The sequence below is a fragment of the Canis lupus genome, chromosome 9 (assembly GCF_011100685.1).
Source record: "Canis lupus familiaris isolate Mischka breed German Shepherd chromosome 9, alternate assembly UU_Cfam_GSD_1.0, whole genome shotgun sequence".
NCBI lineage: Eukaryota > Metazoa > Chordata > Mammalia > Carnivora > Canidae > Canis > Canis lupus.
Window position 1 is genome coordinate 33552268 of NC_049230.1, and position 21016 is coordinate 33573283.

Below are 21016 nucleotides of genomic sequence, written 5' to 3' on the forward strand. Positions count from 1 at the left end.
ATAGCCCAGCACAAAGGTCTCTGAAAAAATGTGGAGGAAATAAAAAAAAAAAAAAAAGTTGACACATACATCAAAAACTCACAAGGCAGAATTCACACAAGGTTACACACACTTCAGTAAAAATGATCTCTAACATAATAACTTCTCTCATTTCATTTCATTAAGAAAAAAAAGGTCTCTGATACTTTAGTTAAATTTTAATACAACAAATACTTTGCTAAAAAACGAACAATGTGGAAATTTATTCATTACGATGTAGAATTTAAAAAGCTCAAACAAGGGCAGCCCTGGTGGCTCAGCGGTTTAGTGCCGCCTTCAGCCCAGGGCGTGATCCTGGAGACCTGGGATCGAGTCTCACGTCAGGCTCCCTGCATGGAGCCTGCTTCTCCCTCTGCCTGGGTCTCTGCCCCTCTCTCTCTCTCTCTCTGTCTCTCTGTCTCTCATCAGTAAATAAATAAAATCTAAAAAAAAAAAAAAAAAATTCAAACAAAGCTATTAGCTATTATTCCATTATATAAACAAAAGGACTTACCCCAAGGTGACCATTTTCCTCCTTTTCTCAACAGCAGGTAAACCACTGAAAACAGCAACGACAACAGCATCTGAATCCAAAGCTTGACACTGCCGGTCTTCGGATTTTGGCAGAATATCACTGATACTTCCATGTGATAAGGCTCTGGGAGAACTGTGCCTGCTCCCAGACTGGGAGCTTCCTGAGGAGCCTATAGAAAAGAAAGGGGGGATATTCAGAAAGAAGGCAAACAAAAGCTCTCTAGTCTCCACTTTAGAGTATCTCCTACATACACATTTTTAAACTGCAGGAAAACTCAGAACCAATTTAAAAATATATACTAAGTTTTTTCATGCCAAATACGAATCCAGAATATGCAGTCTAATGGCTGCATTTTCTTACTGATGGGCCTCTTCTCTTGTGAGATCAAGGAACTTTCAAATCAAGTTTCAGCATTTTGGTGTCTTTAAAGATCTAAATCTATGTGCACCCTAAGATCAATTTTAAATAACAGACATCTACCCACCAAAATTAAATTCTAAACTCTCCAAATTTACCTTCAGATGGAGTTTGACAGTCTCCCTTTGAACGGCTATTTTCCCCAGAGTCTATTGCTCTTCGAAGTGAGAGACTACCTGCTATACTGGACCGAGGAGGCTTAGGCGAATTACTCTTCTTATTTGTGGCTGCAAAGACATTTAAAAATATTTCTGAATAAGATAAAATAGCATAAAACTCACTACACATAGGTAGTCAGAAGGAGGCTAATCTTACAGAATGTTTTCTATCTATTGCATCCAAAAAACCCAAGACACTCTGGTCCCAAATGGTTTATTTGGGGTTTTATGTGAAAAGTATTCCTACTTTGCTACTTGTGGAACAGTCTTAACCTGAAAAATATCAGTAAACTCCAAAAGAAAAATCCTACCAGATATGAACTCCAATTTCAATGCCAAAGTATTAACAAACACTCGAAAATGATAAATTATTGGATTATCAAGAAAATCACTGAATTAGAAACAAATCACAAATATAATGCTTCAAGATATTTAGAGCTAAAACAATAATTGGGAAAAAGATGTATAGCCTTATAATGAATTAGAAAAAATATGAAGTGGGCTAATGCATGCACAGACTTAAGGAGCTAGAAAAAGAATAAAGAGAAAGCAGAAGACATGCATTTAAATATAACAAACAGGATTAGGAGGTAGGACACTAGACCAAGAACTGATTTTATATACATACATATATACATATATATATATTTTTTCTTTTAATTTTTATTTATTTATTCATGAGAGAGAGGCAGAGGGAGAAGCAGGCTTTCTGCGGGGAGCCTGATGTGGCACTCAATCCCAGGACCCTGGGATCATGAACTGAGCCAAAGGTAGAGGCTCAATGACTGAGCCACCCATCCGTCCACTGATTATCTTTTTATAGACCAGCAAAGCACAATCAAAAAATGAAATTAAGTAAAAAATGCCATTTACAAAAGCATCAAATAGAATAAAATACTTAAAAAAATTTAAGACTTAACATTGAAAACTATCACACACTGCTGAAATAAAGAAATTTTTTAATCCTTCCAATAAATGCTTAATAAAAAATAAATGAGAAAAATACTGTGTTTACTGATCAGAAGGCCTGATATTGTTAACATGGCGATACTCCCAAAATTTATCTACAAGTTCAAAACAATCCATATAAAAAGTCCAACTATCTTTTAAATTTTATTAACTTTTTTAAAGAGATAAAGAAAGCAAGAGAGGCAGGGCAGAGGGAGAAGGAAAGAGACTCTTCCAGGAGACTCCCAGATGAGTGAGTGAGGAGCCCAGTGTGGGGCTCATCTCCATGACCCTGAGATCATGACCCTGAACCAAAATCAAGAAGTCAGATGCTTTACTGACTGAACCACCCAAAACCCCAATGGTCTTTATAATTGCAGAAAGTGATATGCTGATTCTAAAATTCATATGAAAAGATCCAGATACCCAAAAACATCTTCCAATGGAAGACTCACACTTCTGATTTTAAAAACTTGCTGTAAAACTATTAGCCAAGATTGTATGGCATACTAGTGTAAAGACAAAAATATAGATCAATGGAACAGAATTGAGTGAGAGTCCAGAAACAAACCCTTACATTTATGGTCAATTAATTTTTGACAAGGAGGCCAAGACAATTCAATGGACAAAGGAAAAAAAAAAGATGGACAAGTGTTGGCAAAGATATGGAGAAACTGGAACCCTCAACTGGGTTCTAATTAGGAATTGGATGGGAAAGCAAAATGTTACAGCTCTACTGGAAATAGTTATGGATGGCCATACCTCAAGAAGTTCTCCTATAACCTCGCAACTCTTCTTCTAAGCATATGCCCAAGATAAATACAGAAACATGTACATGAATGTTCATAGCAGCATTGTCCATAATAGCCAAAAAGCAAAAAAAAACACTACATAATGCCTACCAAATGATGTGTAGGTCAACAGAACGTGGTACACATATACAATGAAGTAATGATTCAGCCATAAAAAGGAATGAAATAATACATGCTACAACCTGAATGACCCTTGAAAATGTTATGCTAAATGAAAGAAGCCAGACATAAAGGCCTCATAGTACATGATTCTACTTACATGAGACATGCAGAAGTAGTAAAACCATACAGAGAAAATAGACTAGAGGTGACCAGGAGCTAGGGAGGAGGGAAAAATGGAGAGTGACTGTTCATGGGTATGGAGTTTTTGGATAGAAGATGATGAAAATGTTCTAGACAGTGTTCTATTCTAGATAATGGTGATCATCACACTACTTTGTGAACATATTAATAACTGCTGAACTGTACACTTGAAAAAAAAAGATGTGAGAAAAAATTAAGAGCAATTTTTCCACTGCAACATATATATAAATAATATGGTCATTCACCAATAATACATTCTGCTAATATATCATTAAATTAAAATAGAAACAAAGGCAGAATTTAATGTAATAAAAAGAAGAGAGTAGATAAAATAAATCCAAGAAATAGGTCTTTGAAGAGATGAATTAAATGGACAAGTCTCCAGCAAGTCAAATTAAAGGACAAAACAAGAAACCACTTATAAGCAAAATAAGAGAAAAATTAATAGCCCATATTCAGAGGCCTTTTTTTTTTTAATTTTAAGATTTTATTTATTTATTCGTAAGAGACAGAGAGAGAAGTAGAGACATAGGCAGAGGGAGAAGCAGGCTCCCTATGGACAGCCTGATGTAGGACTTGATCTCAGAACCTGGGATCACGAACTGAGCCAAAGGCAGATGCTCAACCAACCAGTGAACCACCCAGGTGCTCCTCAGAGGACTTTTTAAAATTTAAGAAACCAGAATAAATGGCTTTATATCAATACATTTAAATATCTAATAAAACGAGTAATTTTCAAGGAAAATTAATTATGGCAATTGGTTTAAGGGGAAATCTGAGACCAAGAAACACAAAGAAATTAAACAGTTTGTTAAAGTTCTGTCCCTGAAAGAACTACTAAATGGCTTTATGAATGAGTTTCATTAAACTTTAAATTTTTTTTTAAATTTTTATTTATGTATGATAGTCACACAGAGAGAGAGAGAGAGAGAGAGAGAGAGAGAGAGAGAGAGGCAGAGACATAGGCAGAGGGAGAAGCATGCTCCATGCACCGGGAGCCCGACGTGGGATTCGATCCCGGGTCTCCAGGATCGCGCCCTGGGCCAAAGGCAGGCGCCAAACTGCTGCGCCACCCAGGGATCCCCGAGTTTCATTAAACTTTAAAGGAACAGATGGAATCCCTGGGTGGCTCAGAGGTTTAGCACCTGTCTTCGGCCCAGGGCGTGATCCTGGAGTCCTGAGATTGAGTCCCATGTCAGGTTCCCTGCATGGAGCCTGCTTCTCCCTCGCCTGTGTCTCTGTCTCTGCCTCTCTTTCTCTCTGTCTCTCATGAATAAATAAACATTTTAAAATATATATATATATATATACACACATAAATAAAGGAACAGATAAGATTTTAAATAATTTCACATCACAGAATAGGATAAAAGCTTCTGAATTTATTCCATAAGGCTGGCATAAAATTGGAATTCAAATAGATTAAGGATAACGTAACAAAAATATGTTTCAATTTTACTTATGACTACAACAGTCAAGAATACTAAGTAAAATGTTAGCAACCCGAATATGGCAATATATTAAAAAAAATTACACTTCTACTCTCAAATAAATAAATTTTTAAAAATTTTTAAAGGGGGGTGCTGGGTGGCTCAGTCAGTTAAGTGCCTGACTTTGGCTCATGTTATGATCCTAGGGTCCTGGGATCAAGCCCTGTACTGGGCTCCCTGCTCAGTGGGGAGTCCTGCTTGTTCCTCTCCCTGGGCCTCTCTCTCTGCTGGTGCTTGGTTGTTCTCTCCTGTTTACTCTCCCCAGCCCTCAAACAAATAAATGAAAAAAAAATTTTTTTAAATTACAAATTACCAAAACCAAATAGAATTCATTCTATTTTGAAAATGGTCAACATTAAAAAATATAATTCTCGGGCAGCCTGGGTGGCTCAGCAGTTTAGTGCTGCCTTCAGCCCAGGGTGTGATCCTGGAGACCTGGGATTAAGTTCCATGTCAGATTCCCAGGATGCAGCCTGCTTCTCCCTCTGCCTGTGTCTCTGCCTCTCTCGAATAAATAAATTTAAGAATATATATATATATTATATATATATATATAATATATATATATTATATATATATATATTATATATTATTATATATATATATATAATATATATATATATTATATATATATATATTATATATATATATATAATTCTCTAAGTTAAAATAATCAGACAAAATAATGATCATTTTGATAGATGCCAAAAAGCACAATTCTGTACAACTTTTTTTTTCTGAAGATTTTATTTATTTATTTGACAGCACACAAGCAGGGAGAGCAGCAAAGGGAGAGGGAGAGGGAGAAGAAACAGGCTCTCTGCTGAGCAGGAAGCCCAACATGGGGCTCGATCCCAGGACCCTGGAATCATGACCTGAGCTAAAGGCAGATGCTTAAACCAACTGAGCCACCCAGGTGCCCCAATTCTGCACAACTTCTTCAAAAAACAAACAACAACCTCTTAGTAAGTAGAAAGAGGTAGTTTGGTATGATGGTGAAAGCCACAGGCTCTGTGGTTCAAGGTCTTGGCTCTGTCAACTACCACGGTGAAACTCTGAGAATGCTGTTTAATGCTCTGTGCCTCCATTTACCTATCTATAAACTGGGGATAAAAACTTGTCTCAGAGTTGCTGGGAGTAAGTGAGTTAATGCACTGTGACTTAGAAAGATATCCCACACAAAGTAAACAGTAGCAATTGTTGCACACAGTAATTATTAGCAATAGAAGGATATATCTTTTAACTATCTACATATAGCAGGGGCGCCTAGGTGGTACAGTTGGTTGTGTGTCCAACTCGGTTTCGGCTCAAGTCGAGATTTCAGGATCATGAGATGGAGCCCCACCTCAGGCTTTTGCGCTCTGCACAATGTCTGGTTTGAGATTCTTTCTCTGTTTCCTCCTTCTGCACCTCCTGCTCATAAGCTCACACTCCCTTCTCTCTCTCTAAAATAAATAAATAAATCTTGAAAAAATATATAGCAAATTTTGTACTTGAGAAAAAAAACTGAAAGAACCCCTAAACAATGAAAAATGAAAAGTAAATAAGAAAGGAAACAACAAACCATGATTATTTGCTGATTGATCATCTACTTAAAAATTCAAGATAATTAACTGAAAAATAGAATTTAGAAATTTCACCGAATGGGCTGAACACAAGACAAACATGTAAAAACCAACAGTCTTCCACTAGTGACAAATAATTAGAAAATATTATGGGGGTGGGGGAAGAAATCCCATTCACAATAGCAACCTAAGTTATAATCTATCCAGAAATGAATATAACAAGACATATACAGAACTTTTATGAAGATAACTAAAACTGTGAAGTATAAATGAGAGGAGCAGGAAAAAAAAAAAAAAGCAAGTGACAACAGAAGGGAGGTACCTGCAAAAATAGGTAACAAAAGCTTTTTGCAAAAGTCCATCCAAAGAGCAATATTTTTTTTGTTTTAGATTGTCATTTCCTTGATAACTAGATGAAGTTGAGTAACCTTTGAGATGTATACTGTTCATTTGTATTTCCTCTTACATTGATTACCTAATCATAACCTTTACTCCATTTTCTACTGAACTGTCAGGCTTATTTTAGAACTCTATGTATTTGGCAATCATCCCCTCCTCCATTCATCTCTACTGGATTACTACACCAGTATCAAGCATTAATATATCCAATGCTAATAAACACACACGGTTCAGAAATAAATGTTTACCTATATGTTCAAATTATTTCTTTTTTTTTTTTTTAAAGTAATCTCTATCTCCAACATGGGGCTCGAATTCACAACCCTCAGATTGAAGAGTCACACACTCTACTGACTGAGCCAGCCAGGAATCCCTTTAATGATTTTTAACAAGGGTATCAAGTTCATTCAATGATGAGAGGAAAAATCTTCTCAACAAATGGTGCCAGGAAAGCTGATATCCACAAAGAAATGAAGTTGGGCCTAACACAATATACAAAATTAACTAAAAACAGATCCAGGACATTTATAAATACATGAATCTAAAGCTATAAAACTCTTGGGACGCCTGGGTGGTGAAGTTGGTTAAGCATCAGACTCTTGATTTTGGCTCAGGTCATGATCTCATGGTCATGAGATCAAGCCCTGCACTGTGAGATTGAGCCCTGTATAGGGCTCTTGGCTCAGTGGGGAGACTGCTTGAGATTCTCTTTCTCTCCTTCTCCCTTTTGCCCCTTCCACCACATGTATGTGTGCGCACTCTCTCTCCTTCAAATAAATATATCCTTAAAAAAAATCCCTTATCAAATATATGATTTGCAAATACTTTTTCCTATTCTGTGGGTTGCCTTTTCACTCTGTTGATGCTATCTTTTGATGGTAAAAGTTTCTGTTTGATTTCAGGGTTGTAAGTTAAAGCCCCACATTTAAAAAAATAAAATCTCGGGGGGGGGCACCCCATTTCAAAAATGGGCAAAGGATCTGAATGGACATTTCTCCAATGAAATGGAAATATATACGAATGTCTGATGAACACTATAAAATGTTCAACATCACTGATAAATGTGAATCAAAAGCACAATAAGATAGTTAAGATACCACTTCACACTCGTTGGTATGGCTTTTATCAAAAACAAAACCAAACCGTAAAATTGTAAGTGATGAGGAAGATGTGGACAAACTGGAACCCTTGTGCACTATTAGGTAGGAATGTAAAATGGTGCAATCTCTATAGAAAACAGTATGGCAGTTCCTAAAAAACTTAAAAAATGAATTAACATATGATCCAGCAACTCTTTTACGTATGTCCAGAAAAATGGAAAGCAAGGTCTTGAAGAGATGAACACCCATCTTCACAGCTGCATTATTCACAACAGCCAAAAAGTGGTGACAATCTAGTGTCCATCAAAGGATGAATGGATAAACAGAAAGTGGTATATATACCAACACACTACGGAGTACTATCTAGCCACAAAAAGGAAGAGAATTCTGACACATGCTACAACATGGATGAACCCTGAGGACATTACAGTAAGTGAAATAAGCCAGACACAAAAGTGTGTTTCCACTTATACAGGGTACCTAGAGTAATAAAATTTAGAGACAAGAAGTAAATAGTGGCTCCCAGGCCTGGAAGGAGGAACAGTAGAGAGTTAGTTATTGTTTAACAGATACAGAGAGTCAGTTGTGCAAGATAAAAAGAGTTCAGCAGATGGTAGTGATGGCAGCACAATGTGCATATATACTCAATGCCACTGAACAGTACTACTTAAAGAGGTTAAGACAGTAGATTTTGTTTAACAGATTGTGGTAAATTTTCTTTTAAAAATTGAACACAGAGTGGTGCCTGGGTGTCTCAGTCAGTTAAGTGTCTGACTTTGGGGTCCTGGGATTGAGCCCCATGTCAGGCTCCCTGCCAAGCTTCTCCCTCTCCCTTCCACTCTCCTTCTGTGTCAGATAAATCAATAAAATCTTAAAAAAAAAATTGAGGATAGAATTATCCTATGATTCAGCAATACCATTTTGGGTATATACCCAAAAGAACTGAAAGTAGAGACTCTCACAGGTATTCATAACAGCATTAGTCACAATAGCCAAAAGATGGAACCAACCCAAATGTCCATCAATGTATGAATGGATAGATGAAATGTGGTATATACATGCAATGGAGCCTTAAAAAGAAATGAATTTCTGACACATAATACAATATGGATAAACCTTGAAAACATTATGTGAAAAAAAATAAGCCAGACACTAAAAGACAAATACTGTATGGTTCCACTTATGTGAGATATCTAGAAGTCAAGTTCATAGAAACAGAATGTGGAACAGTGGTTGACAGGGGTGGGGGTGGAATTATTACTTAAAGCGTACAGAATATCAGTTTTACAAGATGAAAAAAGTTCTGTGAATGGACAGTGGCTACTGAATTTAAAAATATCTAAAATTCTTAAAGGAGCCACCTACACTTCAACTTGACACCTCTCAATGGCATGACCACTGTTCCTTTCTGGAGATATTGTCCCTTATAGTTTTTTCTAATTAATTAGTGGTTTTTTTTTTTTTAAGATTTTATTTATTTATTCATGAGAAACACAGAAAAAGAGAGGCAGAGACACAGCAGAAGGAATAGCATGCCCAACGCGGGACTCGATCCCAGGTCTCCAGGATCAGGCCCTGGGTTGAAGGTGGCACTAAACCGCTGAGCCACCCGGGCTGCCCCAGTCCCTGATTTTAAACAGCATCTGATACTGTTGATTTCCATCCATCCATCCATCCATCTATCTATCTATCTATCAATCAAGATTTTATTTATTCGAGAGAGAGAGAGGCAGAGACACAGGCAGAGGGAGAAGCAGGTTCCATGCAGGGAGCCCGACATGGGACTTGATCCCAGTCTCTAGGATCATACCCTGGGCTGAAGGCAGCGCTAAACCGCTGAGCCACCCAGGCTGCCCCCACTATTTATATCCAGCTGTGACCTCCTAAGGTTCAGATTTATGTACCATTCACCTGCCTAGAAGATATTTTTACCAGAATAACTAGGAGACATCTTAAACCTAATAACCTAAGATATTTCAACAAGAAATCCTAATTTCTTGCCCCCACCCCTCCCAAACCCCACACTAGCCTTTTCCTTATTTGATTTGCATCCAAATTAATGATAGTACCAGTCACTAAGTTGCTGGAACAAAAACTTAAACATCAGTCTTATTTTTTTTCTTGCCCTACACAACACTATCTAGCCTTTCTTGCCAGGGTTGTGGGAAAGAACTGAACCCTCTTGGTCTAAAATATTGGTTTTGAGTAATGAACCAACTTCTCTCCCATGTATCTAAAATAGTAATAGTTATATACCATCCTTGAGGGAATTAACAAAGATGGGAACCTCAGTCAAGAAGGGCTGCTAGACTATGAGCAAGTCTATCTACTCACTGTAGTAACTCTAGAATAGGGCACCATATTTCACACACGCTATTGTTATAGGCTGTTTTACAACTCCTCCTCAACCCCTTTCAGACCCTTCTCCATATAACAAGTAATCTTTGTAAACGGTAAATCAAATCATAAATGCCCCCTACCCTCATTTTCATTCTCTAGAGACTTCATCCTAAAATCAGAATAAAACTCAAACTCCTTATCTAGGTCTTACAAGTCCATACCTGATAGAGACTCTGCCTCCTCTATGACTTATCTCCTAGCAGTCTCCCCTCTGTGATTCAGTCAGTTTTGAGTGGGAGAAAAGGCTGTATATATTTGTAGTCTTAATTTGTTGTATGAAAGACAAATAATATTATTCCAAAAATAACCCATTCTCTAGCTTCCCAAATGACACAGGGAAAATGACACTAATAATAGGATCTTTACCACTTACAGTTTCGTAAGTAACAACCAGCAACTGATGACTTTGCCAAGAGCTCCATTCCCAAATCCTGTAATCTGCTGGAGTTTTCGGTTCCACATGCAGCTAGAGCTGCCTGGTCAGCAGAAAAAAGGCCTGCTTGCATGTCTCCAGAAGCAGCATTGCTTTTGATTTCTGAAAGTGTATTCTTTACATCAGTTTTCACACATCGAACTTCAGCCATTTGAGTTTTGAGTCTTTTCAGCATCTTTAAATCAGAGGGAACTCTCCACATTGCCTGCTGTTTCCTTTGGTCTTTATCTTTTCGAGAATATGATGCTTTAGAGACAAAGTTACAAGTTATGTTAATACAGGCTTAAAAAAATTTTTTTTAAAAATACAGCCTTTAACATTCATGAAATCATTCTATACTGTCAATATATACAAATGATGTGTAAAAAAAACTAAGGTATTGGGCAGCCCCGGTGGCGCAGCAGTTTAGCGCCGCCTGCAGCCCGGGCTGTGATCCTGGAGACCCGGGATCGAGTCCCACGTCGGGCTCCCTGCACGGAGCCTGCTTCTCCCTCTGCCTGTGTCTCTGCCTCTCTCTCTCTCTCTCTCTGAATAAATAAATCTTAAAAAAAAAAAAAAAACTAAGGTATTAATAATAAAAGCATACATTAAATTCCATTAATGAAAATAAAGATTTAAGTATCCTAACTATTCAGATCTTCAAAGTTAGAATCTGGGTCACATTATAACCACTCAAATCTGAGTTATTTAATTATAAAAGTCTAAAAAAGCTGCCCTACTGCCTGTGCTTTCTTCTTTATACTTCTCCATTTTTCTCAAATTCCTACACTGAGCTTTCATCTTCATAATTGAAAAAATGAAGAAAAAAAAAAAAACCCTAGAAGCCAAACAGTCAAATCTGCTATACATAGTATATACAAATACATACATTCCAACTAACTTTAAAAAGTTGTGAAATGTAGTTACTATTAAGTGCCATGGAACATCATGAAGGAATAGTTCCTTGTCACTGAGTCTCTGTAGTCTCTTCCCAGAGAAAGATTTTTCAACTCACCCACCCACCCTGCAAACATTAAAAGGAGAGGCAGATTTTGAAAATCAAAGAACGTTATGATGGACTCAAAGCAAAAAGAAACCAAGCACTATCCCCCAAAAAACAAAAAACGGGGAACTAATACGCATTAATTAGACAAAGAACAAGTCCTCATTAGCAGGAATGACACCTAAACCTGCCTACACATTGCAGCAACCTTCTACCACAGAAGAGGAAGTAGAGGAAAAAGTAGACCTTGTCTACAGCCATCTCCCAACTTCTGCCTTTTCAAAAGGACTCAGACTGTGTTTGGGTATCAGGCGGTCAGGTGCTCAAGTAGGTGAGCTCCCTCCTTTGGCCCCAGGGCATATGGGTTCAGGAATGGTTTAGTAAGTTCATTCCTCTGACAGTGTTTAATTTTTTTTTTTAAAGACTTTATTTATTCATAGAGACACACAGAAAAAGAGAGGCAGAGACACAGGCAGAGGGGGCAGAGGGAGCAGCAGGCACCATGCAGGGAGCCTGACGTGGGACTTGATCTAGGGTCTCCAGGATCACGACCTGGGCTGTGGGCAGCGCTAAACCACTGCGCCACCGGGTCTGACAGTGTTTAAAGTGGATTCATGACTCACTTTCAGCCAAAAGTCTTCTGGGCAAGATTCTTCTATCTTGATAGGAAGATTTTACTGCCTTTGTTTATTTAAGAAACATCCAGAACTTACTGAATGTCAGATTATCTCATTTAATTCTCTCATATTAGTTTTCTGAGATAACTAAATTCTATTTTTATCTTCATTTCATTTTATTTATTCTGTGGTAGGGGAGAGGCAGAGGGAGAATCTTAAGCAGGCTCCACACTCAGCACGCAGCCCAACATGGGGCCTGATCCCACAACCCTGAGATCATGACCTGAGCCAAAATTAAGAGTTGGATGCTTAAACAGCCATGCACCCAGACACCCCTAGAAAGAATTTTTATAAATGAAGTAAGGAGAGATTTTAGAAACCCAGGATTTGGTCTCAGATCTACCATTTTGTTGCTGTAACTTTATAGAAACCTGCCAACTTCTGAGTCCATTATTTATTTGGAAAATGGAGATAATAATATATACCTAACAGGGCTGTCATGAGGCTCATAAACATTGAGAAGACTCAATGTTTATGAAAAGCATTCTGGGACGCCTAGGTGCCTCAGCAGCTGAGTGCCTCCCTTTGGCCAGGGTGTGATCCTGGAGTCCCAGGATCAAGTCCCACATTGGGCTCCCTGCCTCTCTCTGTCTCTCATGAATTAAAAAATAAATTAAAAAAAAAGCATTCTGTGGTATAGTCCCCATCCAAACTCTTTCCACCAAGATGTCAGAAATTGTTTTCTAAAACACTAATCAGATATTACTTTCCTGCTTACAATCATTCGTGAGAGCACCAGCCTCGCATCTGAGGCCCATTATCTCATTTTTAGTGGCTTTATCTTCTGCCTCTACCCCAAACATATCCCAATGTTTTGATATTACTTGAAACTCTGTAATCCACAGGCAATGCTATATCCCACTTCTATACTTTACACATGTCTTATTTCCTTTGCTTTCTCTGTTAACCCACACTCATCAGAGGACATCTGAAATGTCTACTCCTTTAGGCACTTAAACCACCAACTGCCTTCTCTTCTTTCAAATCAATTCTTACCTAATTTTCTATAGTACTTGGAATATACTTCCATTGCAGCACTTGTCACCTTACAGTAAGAAAGACAAACATACAGACTGTGAACAACTTAAGGGTGCCGATTACATCTTAGTGATCTTTGTATTCCAGGCTAACCTATGGCATAAAATATTCAAAATGTTTCGCTAAATAAAGTCTTTACTGATTAAATCTTGCACCCCACATCTACATGGACTTAAATCTGTATTAAGTCACATGGTTCAGTTTATTACTAGAAACTGACAAGGATTTTAAAAAGTGAAAATCCCAAATGGGAAAATACAAAAAAAAAAAAATTTTTAGACAAACCTCCTTCATTTGATAATCAGACAACCAAGCCTGTTTCAAATGTTAGGCACTGTGCTGGTCAGGGAATACGACAGTGAACAAGATGAAACCTCAGTCTTTGTCCTCACAAAGCTCACAATCCAACTGGAAAAATGAAAAATAATTTCAGTACCATACGGTAACTGCCAAGACAGGAAAGCGTAATGGGATCTTCTACCACAGGAACTTGACAATTTAAAGAAACTGAAAATACAAAACCTTCCTGAATGTGACAGGTTATGAAGTTAATTAGAATTGCCTGGGTGGCTCAGTTGGTTGAGCATCTGCCTTTGGCTCAGGTCATGGTCCCAGGGTCCTGGGATTGAGCTCTGCATCAGGCTCCCTGCTCAGCAGGGAGATTGCTTCTCCCTCTGCCCCTAATGCTCACTCTCTTGCTCTCTCCCTCTCTCTCAAAAGAAAAAAAAGGAGTGAGTTTCATCTGTAATAATTCTTTCCTGTCATTCAGTTATAGCCTTCAAGACTGACAATTCTCTAAAACTTCTCCTCTAGACTTCAATATCTATCAATGCTACTACCATCCTGGTCACCTAAACTTCTTCAGAGTCCTCTATACCATATTCTACCTGGTTGCCAAACCCTATAACTCCAACTTCACGAGATTCCACATATTACTATTGCCATGCTACAATTAAAATCTTAATTATATATAAAGCAGATTAGTGTATACCTTAGAGGTTAAGTAGAACTTTTATAATGTCAGATGAGGGGATCCCTGGGTGGCTCGGCAGTTTGGCGCCGGCCTTTGGCCCAGGGCGCGATCCTGGAGTCTCAGGATCGAGTCCCGCGTCGGGCTCCCGGCATGGAGCCTGCTTCTCCCTCTGCCTGTGTCTCTGCCTCTCTCTCTCTCTCTCTATGTCTATCATGAATAAATAAATCGTATAATGTCAGATGATTCTGAAGACCTTACCTCAAAATCCATATATTTTTAGAGCATATAATGATTGAGAAAATAGCCAGAAATGTATTAATTTGCCCTCTCATAGTAGGAACCACTGAAATAAATTTCTACAATAGTACTACCCTTATTTAACTTCCATTTCTGATAGTTTTCTGGGCACTGGCAGCATTCTAAAAGCATCCTGAATCAAACTACTCCTAAACTGCAACAATGATTCCCCAATGCCCACTATGCATCATTTCTTAGGCTAGCATGCAACACCTTTCACAAAATAACCCCACCTAACTTTCTATTTACCATTACATGTACCATAAAACTTGATTCAATTATATTATCTATCATTCATACCCCAATGCCTCTTAAAATGCTCCTTTTATAGTATAGTGGTTAAGAACATGAACTTGCAGTGAGTCTGATACATAATAGGTTCACTCAATACGTACTAAAAGAAAGAATAAGAAAATAAAGGGAACTATGAACAACTCTAGGCCAATAAATTTTTGACAACCTAGATGTAATGGACCAATACCTTGAAAGACAATCTACCTGGAAAGAACAGAAAACCCAGAAATGGACCCTCAACTCAATGGTGAACTAATTTTTGACAAAACAGGAAGAATATCCAATGGAAAAAAAGACAGTCTCTTCAACCAATGGGAAAATTGGACAACCACGTAGAGAAGAATGAAACGGGACAATTTCTTCACTCCATATACAAAAATAGACTCAAAATGGATGAAAGACCTAACTATCAGACAGGAATCCATCAAAATCCTAGAGAACCCGGGGCAGCAACCTCTGTGACCCCGACTGCAGCAACTTCTTGCTACACACATCTCCAAAGGCAATAGTAACAAAGGCAAAAATGAACTACTGGGACTTCTTCAAGATAGAAAGCTTTAGCACAGCAAAGGAAACAGTCAACAAAAGCAAAAGACAACATACAGAATGGGAGAAGATAAAGGACTAGTATCTAAAATCTATACTTATCAAAGAACTTATCAAACTCAACACCCAAAGAAAAAAAATCCAGTCAAGAAATGGGCAGATGACATGAACAGACGTTTCTCCAAAGATGATATACAAATGGCCGACACATGAAAAAATACTCAACATCACTCAGCATCAGAGAAATATATATCAAAACCACAATGATTTAATATTGGACCCTCACACCACCTCACACCATCAGAATGGTTAAAATTAACAAGTTAGGAAACAACAAATGTTGGTAGGGATGCAGAGAAAGGGGGAACCTTTGTATATTTAGTGGGAATGCAAGCTGGTACAGCCACTCTGGAAAACAGTATGGAGGTTCCTCAAAAAGTTGAAAACAGAGCTATCCTATGACTCAGCAACTGAACTACCAGGGATTTACCCCAAAGATACAACAGTAGTGGTCCAAAGGGACATCTGCATCCCAATGTTTATAGCAGCAATTCCTACAATAGTCAAACTATGGAAAGAGCCCAGATGTCCAGTGACAGATGAATGGATAGAGAAGATGTGGGGTGTGTGTGTGTGTGTGTGTGTATACACACATTGGAAATCTTGCTATTTGCAATGACGTAGATGGAACTAGAGGGTACTATGCTAAGTGAACTAAGCCAATCAGAGAAAGACAATTATCGTATGATTTCACCCATATGTGGAATTTAAGAAACAAAACAGAGGAGCAGAGTGGAAAGGAGGGAAAAATAAAACAAGATGAAATAAGAGGGGGAGACAAACCATAAGAGACTCTTAATCATAGGAAACAAACTGAGGGTTGCTGGAGGGCAAGGAGTGATGAGGTAATTGGGTAATGAACATTAAGGAGGGCATGTGACATAATGAGCACTTGGGTATTATGAAAGACTGATGAATCACTGACCTCTACCTCTGAAGCCAAAAATATATCATATGTTAATTAACTGAATATAAATTTTAAAAAATTAAAAAAATAAGAAGTCAATCTGCCAAAAATCGAAGAAATAGACAATATGAAGAGGTCTATATCTACTTTCCATTATCACCAAGAACAGAAGTAGAAGGAATACTTCAAACTCAATCTATGAGATACTGCTGTCATATCAAAACCAAAGACAACACAAGAAAACTACAGACCACTATCTCTCCTGAACAGAAATACAAGAACCTCCCACAAAATATTAGCAAATTGAATGTAACAGTGTATAAAAAGAATTATAAACCACGACTAAGTGGGATTTATCCCAGGTATGCAAGGCTGGTTTGACATTTGAAAATCAATAAATATAATCCTCACATGGTATCAACAGATGCAGAAAAAGCATTTGACAAAATCCAATATCTATTCATGAATTAAAAAACAAACAAAACAAACAGCTCTTAGTAAACTAGGAATAGAGGAAAACATCCTCAACTTGATCGAGAATAGCTTTGAAAAACCTACAGGTAACATCACACTTAATGGTGAAAAGCCTGAAACTTTCCCACCAAGATCAGAAAAGGCAAATATGTCCCCTTTCACCAATCCTTCTCAACACTGTACTGGAAGTCTTAGCTGATGCAGTAAGATAAGAAAAAGAGCATGCAGTAAGAAAGAAAAAAAGAGAATTTCTTTCTCAATACAGATTGAGAAGAATAAGCAAAGAACCAAAATGAACATTGAAATCCAAGTAAATATTTTAATAAAAAGGCTGGATCTTTCTGCAACATTAGCTTCTAATATCCTCTGGTTATCTTCAACTGGTTTTCATGACTCCATTTCCTTGGTTTCTCTCCCTTCCAAAGGCTCTTTGATCTTGTTCATCTTCTACACACACAATAAAAAGATGTTCACCAAAATCATATCCCTAGCCCTTTTCTTGTTAAAATTTTCTTAAAACTCTCTTTTGCCTCACTCCCTAGGCAAATAATTGCCTATATTCCAGTTTTTAATTTTTAGCTGTCTATTAAGCATCTCTTGATATCCCACTGGCATGTCAAACTCAAGATGTTTATAAAGTCTTGCTCTTCCTCTCTACTACCCTCTTCCTTGTGTTCAGCATTCTGAACACTTGAATTTGAAACTCAGGTCACTTCATTTATATTAATTTTACACAGAAAACTAATTTTTAGATAACTGAGATCTTATTCTGTAAACAGTTTGCATTCATTTTTCTAATGACATTGAATATTTTTCAAAAACATGATTTTGCCTGTCTATAAAAATATACATGGCTAAACTAGAATTTTTCAAACGTAAGCGTATTGTTGGATATTTTCAAACAACTCTGTTTTCTCTTTGGGATACAGTCCTAGAAGTGAAGTTATAGGATTAAAGGATAGAGATGTTTTAAACCTAATGCAAAAATTTCCTTTGGGGCGCTTCAGTAGCTCCGTTGGTTAAGTGTTGACTTTTTTTTTTTTTGAAAGATTTTATTTATTTATTCATGAGAGACACATTGAGAAAGAAAGAGAGAGAGAGAGAGAGAGAGAGAGAGAGAGAGAGAGACAGGCAGAGACACAAGCAGAGGGAGAAGCAGGTTCCATGCAGGGAGCCTGACGTGGGACTCGATCCCGGGTCTCCAGGATCAGGCCCTGGGCTGAAGCGCTAAACCGCTGAGCCACCTGGGCTGCCCTGATTTTTATTTTCTTTGTAATTTTCTTTACTTTCCAATTTTTTATAATAAAAATACCACAGAAAAATAATATAAAATTATATACAGTGTGATAAATTTTTACAAAAGCACAATATAAAATGTACTTGGATCACAGAGAAAAGGCAAGTATTTCATAACATGATTGAAGACAGTATTTCAAATTAAAGACTCAGACTTCCAGGAAGTATACGTTAGAAAGAAGCCTAAATAGTTCAGGCTCTAAGATAACCCCCAACCCCAACTAGAGCAGCTCTGTTTTCTACACTGAAGCTCTGTCTCAGACTTTGAAAACTGAGTTTTGCTGGTTTTTTTTTTTTTTTTGAGTTTTGCTGCTTTAAAGCAGCATCAAGATCACTGTATTAAATCACTGATATCTGATTTGTGTAACACTATTGTTTAAGAGAGTAGGAAAATATGGAGTATATTTTAGAAAGCTTAAAAAATGGTTTTTAAAATGTGGCATTTAAAGATAAATTCTTAGCTGTTCAAAATGACTATGCCTAAGAGTTTCAAAAAAGTCCAGGTTTGACTAAACATCGTGTGTGTGTGTGCATCACATTACAGTGACACAGATGTAATTTCTCTTTAATAACCTTTGCAGATACAACACTGATGCTAACTGGTATACATTTTTAGGCTACGGAACATCAAAGCATGAAATCATATTTTTTTATATTCAGTTTAGACACAGTTCCACTTAGAAGTCAGGGTATTCATGAGTCCTGCAAAACTTCACAAAGAGGGCAACAGTACTTTATATAAATCAAACTGTCAATCAGGTACAATCTCAATGCCAAATCATATACAAACATTCTAATAGGCATTATGACATTATTGTACCAAACGTCATTTAACAATAGCAACCAAAAAATTAATTTGATTGATATATCATTTTTATGACATATAATGAAAAATCATTTTACTATAGAAAGATACTGTGTTCCAAGACTTAAATGAGACACTTGGATTAAAATCAAGAGTTTTTTTCAAGAATCACAGAAAAAGGAGAAATTATTGTTAATACTTTACCTGTGGGCTGCAAAAGTGAAGCAGGTGGGCGACGCTGTAAGCCCCACAAATTCTCCATACTACTTCGGTCCTTAAGGTCCAACAAATGTATTAAAATTAATGGATCAATGTCTAATAAACTACTGGTAGCAGCAGAACATAAATGTGCTCTTCTTGACATTCTGCTACTGGCACCCACATAGCCATGATTACTACCTGCAAAAGAAACAGAGATGTAGAAAAATGCATGCAATGAATTTGCACAAATTTAGTTATACTTAAGGGAAAAGTAAATCAATTAGTGTGTTTGAATACTTGTCTATGGACCTATCTTTTAGGAGTTGGTGTAACAACATGATGAGATGCGGAAAGGAGAAGCCAGATTGCCAGAGAGGTGAACATAAGCACAGTGACTAAGCACTGGACTCATTACTATCCAGAATTTAGGAAGAACCTTCAATCCCATCCTCAGCCCTAGAAATAGAAAGGTGGTAGCATATACAATATGTATAATCAGGGGGATGAGGGTGAAGGAAAGAGAGTATGTCCTATAACCCGGTGGTCTTAAAAGACATATATCTCCACAGTATCACAGATTCCAAGGAACTAGACACCAAAACAGTAATCTTCTCAAGTTTTCAGACTGATGCACAGTATTGACACCTGTGAGCAGTGTCCTATCTCCATCACCTATATTGCACTAAGCTCCTTAAGCTAAAGAAGCCACTTGATTTTTCTCTAGTGCCTAATACAATAACTAGCAAATATTAGGTATGGAAATGGTGGTTAAACTGACCTCCTTCAAGAAAACTATTTAAATGTATTCTAAAGAAACTCAAAATTTTAAAATATTACATGTAACGTCTTAAAATAAGTAATATAAAAATAACACAAAATAATCAGGTCCTAACTATTCATGAGTATTTCTCCGAGAGATCTGGAACGAAGTAACTCAGGAGAAAAATTCCAATCATTCCGAAGCTTCAAGCCAATTATTTATTTCTATGTGTTTCATCGATATTCACATCCTCACCTTTTCCAACTTCCTCTTCTGAGGATATCATCCCACTGCAAATTTTTCTTCCCAGACTTGGTACCCCCTGAAAGTCCTATTAAAATATAGCAGAAAACTCCTCTTTCCCTCAACCTCTACAAAGGTGCTCAGTGCATCCAAGAAAGGCCACACTGGAGTGAGGCTCTCACTTCATCTGGGGACTAGCACCACGTCTGACAGTGCCACTCAGCATTCACGTGCACCACAGCCTCCAACCCAGGAGCTCACCAGCACCTTGGCCCTCATTCTGCAACAATGATGAAGTGACATCCATGGAGGATAAGATCAATGTCCTCATTAAAGGATCTGGTATGGGAATCCCTGTGTGGCTCAGCGGTTTAGCGCCTGCTTCGGCCCAGGGCGTGATCCTGGATTCCTGGGATCGAGTCCCATGTCGGGCTCCCTGCATGGAGCCCGCTTCTCCCTCTGCCACTCTCTCTCTTTCTCTCTCTCTCTCTCTCATGAATAAATAAATAAAATCTTTAAAATAAATAAATACAAAAAATAAAGGATCTGGTATAAACGTTGAACCTTTCTGGCCAGTGTTGTTTGCAAAGGCCCTGGCCTATGTCAACATCAGGAGCCTCTTTTGAAATGCAGAGGCTGGTGGATACTAGGACACCAGGAGGTCGTGGCCCCTCTATTACTGCTGCCCTGGCTGAGGAAAAGAAAGTGGAAGCAAGGAACTGGAACAAGCGCGCACGCGCGCGCGCACACACACACATACACACACACACACCCCTATTCACAACAGGAATAAAATATAATTGTGGACAGAAGGCGAAAAAAGAAAGTGGAAGCAAAGAAAGAAGAATCAGATGAATCTGATGATGACATGCGCTTTGGTCTTTT

At 37.7% G+C, this 21016-nt stretch overlaps 1 protein-coding gene across 10 annotated transcripts in view; it reads right to left on the bottom strand.

Moving 5' to 3' along the window:
• TRIM37 (tripartite motif containing 37) overlaps window positions 1-21016 on the bottom strand; it is a 240514-nt gene that overhangs the window by 138164 nt on the left and 81334 nt on the right. For all 10 annotated transcript variants that reach the window (XM_038547934.1, XM_038547938.1, XM_038547931.1 and 7 more), the window contains 4 exons: window positions 19132-19326; window positions 10519-10824; window positions 1069-1197; window positions 533-722 (listed from right to left, as the gene is read on the bottom strand). In XM_038547934.1, coding sequence (XP_038403862.1) covers window positions 533-722; window positions 1069-1197; window positions 10519-10824; window positions 19132-19326 — 820 coding nt within the window. The remainder of the gene's footprint in view (window positions 1-532; window positions 723-1068; window positions 1198-10518; window positions 10825-19131; window positions 19327-21016) is intronic.